The sequence below is a fragment of the Vombatus ursinus genome, unplaced genomic scaffold (assembly GCF_900497805.2).
Source record: "Vombatus ursinus unplaced genomic scaffold, bare-nosed wombat genome assembly UNPS02010193.1, whole genome shotgun sequence".
Taxonomy (NCBI): domain Eukaryota; kingdom Metazoa; phylum Chordata; class Mammalia; order Diprotodontia; family Vombatidae; genus Vombatus; species Vombatus ursinus.
This window is the reverse complement of record NW_020949971.1, coordinates 8,925,096-8,935,345: the sequence shown is the minus strand read 5'-3', so window position 1 is coordinate 8,935,345 and position 10,250 is coordinate 8,925,096. Positions and strand designations below refer to the sequence as shown.

The 10,250-nt window shown below is 37.7% G+C and overlaps 1 protein-coding gene across 7 annotated transcripts in view; it reads right to left on the bottom strand.

Annotated features, from left to right (window-relative positions):
- Positions 1 to 7,427: 7,427 nt before the first annotated feature.
- The window catches only part of KIAA1109 (KIAA1109 ortholog), a 197,807-nt gene continuing 194,984 nt past the window's right edge, over positions 7,428 to 10,250 (bottom strand). For all 7 annotated transcript variants that reach the window (XM_027853674.1, XM_027853679.1, XM_027853680.1 and 4 more), the window contains 2 exons: positions 9,726 to 9,891; positions 7,428 to 8,173 (listed from right to left, as the gene is read on the bottom strand). In XM_027853674.1, the coding sequence (XP_027709475.1) occupies positions 7,957 to 8,173; positions 9,726 to 9,891 (383 nt within the window). In that variant the 3' untranslated portion in view covers positions 7,428 to 7,956. The remainder of the gene's footprint in view (positions 8,174 to 9,725; positions 9,892 to 10,250) is intronic.

Below are 10,250 nucleotides of genomic sequence, written 5' to 3'. Positions count from 1 at the left end.
AATTTTATCATTATTATTAATTCCTTAATAAATTATCATTTAATAATTTTTATTATTTAATATTAGTTAATTTTAATGTAATAATTATTAAACAAACCGCTAAACTATTTAAAATCAGTAATCGAGTAATTAATTATTAATTTACTATCACTATTAATAAGTAATTGTGTTGATTTGATTATTAATCATAAATATGCATTATTTAACTGGAATTTATTAATTTAATTATTTCCTATTTCTCCTATTTCTGTATATAGATTGCATTGTATATACCTGTTTGCATGTTGTCTCCCCCATTAGATTGTAAGCTCCATGAGGGCTGGGACTGTCTTTGCTTCTTTTTGTATTCCCAGTGCTTAGCACAGTACCTGACATATAGCAGGCACTTAAAAAATGTTTATTGATTGATATTGATTGCTTGAATATTTGAATCTATTCCTCATTCACCTCGGATATCAGAACATGATCAGAGAAATTTGCTGCAAAGATTCCCCACCCCCAGTTAGTTATTTCCTTTCCATTTTAATTTTATTAATTTTTTTAAACTTTTAATATTGTGTGATAAAAATTGTCCATTGTATCTTCTGTGATCCTTTGAATCCCTTGATTGATTATGAACTCTCCATATTGATAGGTCTTTCCTTCCTTGTTTCTCTCTTGTGTTTATGATGTATTCTAATAGCTAGCGAATGGAAGTTACCTTTTATGTAGTGCTTAAGTAACTTGCCCAGGATCACACAGCTAGTAAAGTGTCTGAGGCTGTATTTGAACTCAGGTCTTCCTGACTCCAGGCCCAGCATTCTGTGTGCTGTGCCACTAGTCACGTATCCAATTGGAACTTGTATGGGTATGTGGTATAAAGTGTTGGTCTAAACTGAGTTTCTGGTTGACTAGTTTTCGTTTCTTTCAGAAGTGTTTGTTGAATGATGAGCCTTTGGCCCAGGAGTAGGAGGTCTTTGGGTTTGTCAAACACTGTGCTGCTGTGTTTGTTTTGCTTTGTACGCTCTGTACCTAATTTGTTTTACTGATTGACTTCTACCCAGTGCCAAAATGATTAGATAACTAGTGTTTGCACTTAAGCTTGACATTTGGCACTGCTGGGCCTCCTTCCGTTCCAATTTTTCCCCATTATTTTCCTTGATATTCTTGACATCTCTACATACACACACACATATGTACGTATGTATATGTATATATAGAACAGAGAAACCCCAGGCCCTTTTCCCAGAGCTGGTATAAAAGAGGGGAGGTCACTTCACCTGACTATTTTCTTGACTTTCTGGGTGTAGCAGGAAAGAGACACTGTCCCAGCCTGCCAGTTTTAAAGATGCAGCTCCTTCTAGCTATGAAGCCATTCATAGGAGGTTATATCCACCTACTTGGATGAAGGTGCCTCCATGTTAGGTAATCTGGGCATGTATAGAGCAAGTTGGAAGTTGGAGATGCCCCTGGCCCAATGTGTTTCCTATATGTGTGCTTCATCACCTTTGGGTTTCAGGTTTGACTCTACTCTCCCCAAGGACCATGTGTGTATGGAGAGAGATCTTTTGTACCAGTCAATTTAAGGTTGAGTCAGTTCATAAACAGTGAACCAACGTACCTACCTACCTACAGCCCCTCCACAATGTATTAATATTTTCTGCATGTATTCTACATCATTTCCCATTCGTCTTTTCAGATTCTTCTTTGAATTCTCGTCTCCTTCCATATGTCTTTCTTTAGTTCTCTTATTAAGCTCTCTCAGTCACTCTCAGAGATCTTATAGCAGTCACATTCTCAGTAAGAGCATGTATGTACTGAGCACATAGGTGCCTAATAAATGCCTGTGGAAAGACATCATTTCGGGGGGTCTAATTGTTCTTGCAGTTTCCCAGTCTCTTTTGTAGGCTTGTCGTTCGTGTCTTGTCTCCTATGCGTACGTGTACCTCCAGGACTCAGTCCTTGGCCCTCTTCTCTTCTCTATTGGTGAACTCATCAGATACTGTTGATGTAACCTTCATCCCTATGCATGTGACTCAAATCTATAGGTAACCCAGGTTAGAGATGCATATTCTATGTGTAGCTTAGGTGAGGTTATTACCATTCTTTCTACTTTCTACGAGCTCATCTTCCTTCTTCCTTCTCATCTTGGACTCTAAAGTAAGTAAGGAATTTTTTTTTGGAAATTTCTACATTAATAAAATTGTGACATCTCTCTTGTTGATTAATCAATTCTCTGAGCCCCCATCTCAGTTTATTAAATATCAGAATTTATCTCTGTATCAAATGCACTGATTCCCTAGGCCTAAATGTCATGGGTACCAATTATATCCTCTATTAACAGCATAACAGACAGTAAAACAAAAAAAGAAGTCATTATTTACCCTGTATGAAATGTGAGATAGATCACAGCCCAGACACCTCTGTCACCACAACTGCTGACTTCTCCATTGCACAACACAGTTTCAATCTTGACTTCCCTCACAATATCAAGTAAAGCCTCTTGAGTCATTCTCTTTATGTTTCTGCACGAGGTAAGGGTTAAATGGAATTTTCTCAGGAAATAAATTCCCTTCATTCCTTTTCTCTGACCTCTCTTTAGCCATCACAGTAAACAGTCTCTCCAGTGACAAACTCAGTCTCCACACAGAACAGAATGATAGCTCCTGTCCAAGATTTCATTGCCTCTTAAAAATACAATAAGAGTACCTACGGTTTCTTTAGGAGAGGTTTTGAACGAGGTGTTATATGCACGTATATGTGTACATGTATACATACATATACATGACGAGGGGTGGTGATATCTGTATACATGTATATGTACATATACATATAAACATGCGTGTATATGTCTATGTATATGTCCAGCTCTCATCTTTCTCTTGAGCTCCAGTTCTGCATCTCCAACTCGTGGCTTAAAAATCTTAAATTCAGTATGTGAGAAACAAAACTCACTACTCTTCCTCCTAAACTCATCCTTCCTAACTTTCCTATTTCTGTCGAGAGGATCACTATTCTTCTGATCACCCAAGTTCATACCTTGAAGTTACCTTTCACCCTTCACTGTAATTTGCCCAATGTCCACGTCCTCCTCTGCCCCACCCCAGGCAAATCACTTGCCAAGTTTTGGCGATTCTAACCCCACAACATCCCTCACATAAACCCACTTCTCTCCACTCATAAGGCCACCACATTAATTCTGCCCCTCATCACCTTTCGCCAGAACTACCGTAATGCCCCCCTAATCGGTGGTCTTATATCAGACCTGGTGCTTTGTTCAGTCCACACTCCTTCCACACACAGCTGCCAGACTGATGTTCCCAAAGCACAGGTGAGACTAAATCATTCCCCCTGCTCAGTAAATGCTAGCACTGATCTGTTCCCTGTAGAACAAAATAAAAATTCTTCTGTCTGGGACTCAGTACCAAAAGCCTTCACAGTAGGACTTCCATCTACTCTTTACAGGCTAATTAAACGTCACCCCCATCTTGCCATTCAGCCAGACAACCTTATTAGCGGGTCCATTACCCACCTGTGTGGCTTTGCACAGCCTGTCCCTCGCGCCTGGCATGCTCTCCCTCCTCGCCTCTGCCTCTTGGACCACTTCAAAGCTCAGCTTAAAGGCCACTTTGTCCCGATTGTCCCAGATTCCCCAGGCTCCTCTTCCCCTTGCGCCCCCCCCCCCACCACTTTGTATTTGTTTTGTGTTCTATCTGTGAACATGTTCTATCCCTCTGGGAGAATGTAGACTTCTTGGATGCCAGGGTTATGCTGCCTTTTAATTTAGAGCCCTTCTACCTGGCACAGTGCCCACCAATTCCAGAGATGTTTCTCACGCTTTCACCCCATGAACTATTTTTTCCTCCTCTTCCACTTTTCTTGTGAGATTTTCATTTTAAGAATTTCTTTCCTTTCCTGTTTTTTCAAAATGCTTTAATTTTATGTGGGTCATTTGTAATTGTTTTGAAGTGATGAGGCCCTCCTGGGCTTCAAACATGTCCACTCACTCATGCACATTGCCATGTGTTTTTCTTCCTTATCTTATTGAGAGTTTTAAAGTCTCTCATACATGGCCTTTCTGTCTAAATGTTTTAATAATTTTTTTCTTTAAAAAATTAGTTTCCATAACATATTGCACTATGTTATGGAAATGCTTGTTTTATTCCATAAATTAAAAAATTAAATAAATAAAAATTAAAAAAATAGAAGCAAGGAGAGTCAAGGCCAAGAGAGCGCAGTCTTCACCAAAGAAGTGCTAGCTCTATGCATGTTCTTGGGACTTTTCCTCTTTTGATATTGTAGGTTTCTTCCTTGCTAGTGGACCTGGGTCCAAGAACCACTCACATTTTTTCTTTCTTTTTTTTTTAAATAAATGTGTTCCTCTTTAAAAAAAAATAGTTTGAATGCCATTAGGTGCACATGTATATTTACTATCGACATATTTTCATTGTCAGGGTGCCTTGAAGCATGATACATATTTTTTCTTTTTTTATGAAAACCATTTTAACATTCTTTTTTCAAATTTTAAGTTCCAAATTCTCTCCCTCTCTCATTGAGAAGGCAAGCAGCTTGACATAGGTTATACATATGTAGTCATGCAAAACACATTTCCATGTAAGTCATGCTGTGAAAGAAAACATAGACAAAAAAAAAACAAGAAAAATAAAGAAAGTCAAGAAAAGGTATCTTCAATCTGCACTCACACACCACCAGTTCTTTCTCTGGAGATGGACAGTACTTTTTATCATAAGTCCTTCAGAATTGTCTTGAATCATTGTATAGCTGAGAATAGCTAAGTTATTCATAGTAGATCATCATATAACATCGCTGTTACTATGTACAGTGTTCTCCTGGTTCTGCTCATTTCACTTTGCATCAGTTCATGTAAGTTTTTCTGAGAGCACATAATACGTTTTCTAATTTGAATTTAGTTTTGTCCAGTAACGTTAACTGAAACTCTTGATTATTTGGAGTCAGTTGACACATGGTAAATTTTATTCCAGTCTCCAATTTTAAATCTTTAATAATCATTCTGTCTTGAATGTGTTTTGTTTATGAAACATTGTTTGGTCCTGTCTGTTGATTCTATAATCTTTTTTCCTTTGAAAAGGGGACACAACCCATTTATATTCAAGGTTGTATAGTGCAGAGCCTGGTGTACATAGTAGGTGTTTAATAAACACTTGTTGACTTCTTCCTTTATCACACTTTATCTGGTTTTTATGAGCAAGGTGTCAATAAGTCAAACAAGTACTTACTAACTGTCTAGTCTGTACTAGACACCATGCTGGGTATTAGGGACACAAGACAAAAATGAATGGGCTTGCCATTAAGGAGCTTACACTCTATCAGGGGAGGCAGCATATATATAAACAGGTATATATATATATATACAAAATATGTTCTACCTTATTTGACTAACATTAGTCAAATTCCCTAGGGCAGCTAAGTGGCACAGTGGATAGAGTGCCAGGCCTGGAGTCAGGAAGACTCATCTTCTTGAGTTCAAATTTGGCCTCAGACACTTACTAGCTGTGTGACCCTGGGCAAGTCACTTAACCCTGTTTGCCTCAATTTCCTCATTGGTAAAATGAGCTGGAGAAGAAAATGGAAAACCACTCCAGTACCTTGCCAAGAAAACCCCAAATGGGGTAACAAACAGTTGGACACAACTGAAATGACTGAACGACAACAAATACATTCCCTATCTTTGCACACAAACACTAACCAGATTTCCTAAATTTCTACTAGAACTTTGATAATTTTTTTAAAAATTTGATTTGTTTTTATTTTTCATACAAGGGAGGGCTCTATGGGTAATGTGGCGGTTACTGGGAAGTGGTTGTGGTGTAAAAAAAACCAAACTAAATGAATCAATAAAACATTTTTTAAAAATTTAACTTTTCTGCCTTTTCTACTTTCCTAAATATGTATTACTTTGGGACTACCCATTCTCCCTCCACTTACGTGTGTATGGCTTTAAAAAATGTTTATTAAATAACATGGAGGTAACAAAATTACCCTGCTTATCTAGGTCCACTGCAGACCTCTCTTCTATACTTGTATATTTTTTAAGGTATTACTGATGCTTTTCTCTTTGTACCATCTACCCATAATTCCAAATCCCCACCCCCAGAAGCTCTCCTTTCTAACAAATAGGTAAAATCCAGCACGACAAATGCACACATTGTCTAGGTCTGAAAACGTATGTTTTATTCTGAATCTCTAGTTATTTACCTCTCTGCCAAGTGGGAATCTTCTGAAATCAAGGATAATCACTGCATGGAGAACAGAGTCAAGTCTTTCAAAGTCTTCCTTTACGTTATTGTAGTTATTGGACAAAACTCTTCTCCTGGTTTTGTTCACTTCACTTTGTATCCAACAACCGCCATTTTCCTCTTTTTCATCCTTGTCAATCTGATAGGTTTGAGGGTAGAACTTCAGAGTTGTTTTTTTCATTTCTCTTATTAGAAAGTTCACTTATTCCTCACTTAATGAGATTCACTTATTCTTCATTCAAAACAGAATATTCTTTCCTCTACTTGTTACTTTATTATATAGTATTATATTATATCATCTTGGTTCTATATTATGAAGCCTATGTGTGTCTGGGCAGATCACACTCATAATCAGTACGTATAGACAGATTTTGCAAATAGACAATGCGCCGGGGCCAGAGATGAAAAGGAGGGTGAGTTGGACTGCCTTTGGGAAACTGGACACATTCAGAAGCTGAAACTTCTCCTTGAAACAAGGCTCTGTTCTTTAATATCAGGATTTTTCCACTCATGCTATATAGCCGTATATGAGAGTAGGTACATGGTACATGTGAGCTAGCCAGAACATGTTACTAGTGAGAAATTATGCAGAAGTAATTTAAAGGATGTCATCGGGGAATTTACAACTAAAGAAAACGCTTGCTGACCAAATGGCCCATGTTATCCCATGTCCATGTAACATGATGAGAATGCAAAGAAAGCTTCCAGCCCCATGGAGGCAATAGCCATGCTGAAGACATCCACTGGCACATTTATCTATCTAATCCTACCCCATCCTCTTTGATGAGGAGTGAAGGAAGAAGTCTATTCTAGGCATCAGGGACGACAGAGTAAAGCCACAATGAGAGAAGGCACACCAAGAAGAAGGAAGGGCAGAGTAGTTCTGTTTTCCTGGTGTACATAGTCAGTGAAGGGAAATGGCAGAAAATATGGTTGTGTGGTTATAGCAGACAGTGTTGCATTTAGTACCTACTAGTGACTGTATGGCCGAGTTTAGAAGCTTAACTAGTTATCCGAGGCATAAAGAGTTAGAAAGTGTTACTTAGACATGTTCTTTAAAGAGTCCAGTGGTTAAAGTTCAAGATGGCGAGCCTACCCATTGTGAAATAACAAGCTACAAAAGAAAACAAAGATACGGACATGAAGACTGAGACAATCACACACTGAAAATAAGTTATCATGGCTTTTTATTACAACTGTAACAAACAACATTTTAATGCTATGCAATCATATCACAGTTTCTTAAACTATATACATACTGGAATTTATACAAGTCTACACATTACCAAGGGCGATAAAAGCCATTACCAACCAAAAAGAAGGTCAAATTATCAGCAAGATTTGAAAAAAAATTACAGCTAATTAGTCACAAAAATTCACAGTTAATCTGCAAATATTTTAAGGATGCAGGAATCATATTGCACATAATACAATTATAAATGCTAACCAAAAGATTTACATATTTAATCTATTTTTTTTCCACAAAATTTACATCATCATGCAATACTTCACTGTATACAGAATGGTGGTGCTACCATAATAAACAGATAAACTCACAAACCGTTTGAACACAGTAGCCAAAACCCCATTAAAATCATCTTTAAATTACACAGAAAATACTTTTATTATACAATAAAACCCTTCAGTGTAGTAAACTTAACGGACACAAAGTTATAGTTTGTTCACAGACAGTTATGCTTTAGTGTTCTTCCTTGTCCTTTCCTTTCCTTTCCTTTTCGTCTTGCAGTGAGGTACCGAGCTTTTTGATGAGGACCGAGAGAACCTTATCCAATGGGTCCATGACTCCTCTTTGAAGCCATTTAGGAATAGTGGTTCTGGCATGATGAAAGCCCAATTTTTGAAGAATATAATCAACACCTACTGGGTCAATTTTTCTTCCAGTCCAGGAAATTAACCTTAAAAAGAAAATAAAGTTTTGAGTAAAGCCTATCACAGAACTAAAATCTTGAACATAAGTTCAAAACCACCTTTCTACTTATACAAATTTTGGCATGCACAAAATTTGTAGCCACTGTATAATATAACATAACCATAACCCAAACCTCTAGTCTTGAGCTAAGTGGGCCATAGTCTTATATCTACTTGGCTAAGAGTACATAAATGCTGCACATGTTTGAAGCCAAATGAGATTAAATGCATCCACAGGTTAAGAAAGCCCAAAGGAAAGGCACATTTTCTCCTTTTTGCTAATTCACTTACAGATCCTGCCAAAAGCTTTTTTAGGCCTGGAGCACATACTAACTGGAATGTCTCAAAGAGCAGTAAAAAAAAAAAAAATCTGTTTAGTTTTAAAGAACCCCTTAAGTTTCTAGAATCAGCAGGCATGGTGGAAGGGACAATGGATTTGGAGACAAGGGCTGGATTCAAATCCTAATTTTACTACTTAATACTCTTGGGCAAGTCACTTCTATTTTCAGTGCCTCAGTTTTCTTATCTGTAAAACAGGAGAATTGGAAGATCTGAAAGGACCCTTTTAGTTTTAAATACACGTAAATTAATGCTGTGAGGATCCCATGAAATAAAGTATGCGAAAAGCTGGCAAGAGAAACTGTTATTATCACAGCTCCTCTTAATATTCTAAGTTCTAGACCTTTGGTTTCAATGACAATTAAATGGAAAATTAGATTATTTTCACCTTTACTTTATGTGTAATCTAAAAAAAAACTCACAGCATTTTTCATTATGTCCACTTGCATTTACAAAACAGATTATCCTAAATAGTTTTCAGCATCATCCAAATGACTTAAATATTTTAAAACTTTCAAACAATTCTGTAGAAAGGGCTACAATTTCTGCCCAGTGTAAGAGTGGTTTGCTGATTTGGTTACGGTATATTCTCTTGAATGAAAACCTCTTACTATCAAAGCAGTCACTAGCCCTTGTTCACAGAGAAGTCATGGCTTACAAAACATTTTGCTATTTTGCTATATTATTTTTGGTGCAATAACATTTGAATACAATACAGCTTTTATAAAATGAAGGATGTTTTCTGTGAGCTGGGGGCAGGGAGGCGAGTATTCTTCTTTCTAGGCTTGGTAAGACTCCCCAGTTAGCTAGTTGTTTTGAGGAAGGTGCTTGGGGATATATCATTATTCAGTAAAAATCAGGAAAACTAGGCTGCTTATCAAATATGAGAGAAAACGGCACGTTTGTCAATTTAAACCAAGTGCTGTATGCCAACTTGGGTTAAGCACAAAGCACTGACTGTGAGCATTCAGAGGTGGAAATGACTGACTGACTGCCACTTTTCAAAACCTCTCAGAGACCCCAGGCGGTGGTGTCCAGCTCTTCCGGGAGGATGAGGACAGGACAGCAAGGCAGCCGTGGCACCAAAGATGCCACACGTTGGGCAAATCAATGACACTGAACACTATCTCTGTAGTAAGCCACTCTGAAGAATGCTGAGCCAAGGACCCCGTGACAGTCGGCCCACAAAGGACCACACACCTTAGCGTGGGCTCCAGATGCCAGGTATTGCACATAAAATCTCTCCAGTCTACAGTAGTGTACGTGATGCTTTCTTCTCTGTCCTTCTCTGAGGAATTGTCATCATGAATGATGACTGGACTTTTCTGTCCTGGTCGAGTGGATGACAGTCGAGGCGGAAAAATAGCTGGAGCAAAAAAGAAGTTAATTGGTGAATTTTAGAAATTCAATTGAGATCAACAGGAGACAGAATGAGGAAATTATAATTTTTTTTTTCAAATCAAAGGGGATCAAAAGATGGAAAACAAATGACCAACACCTGCAAATTCAGGTTGTTTTGACTGACCCTAGTAATGCCCTTAATGTTTATTTACCTGTATCTTCTCTACCCTCCAATCAGATGACTCTTCTTAGCATCCCTTATCTACTTGTCTCACTTCCTTTAAGAGTAGACTAAAGACTCACTCTAACATCTCTTTTAAAGTTACAAAGCAGAGGTGCTAAGGGTCTTTTTCCTCCAATACCAATTAGGAAGAATGTGCTATA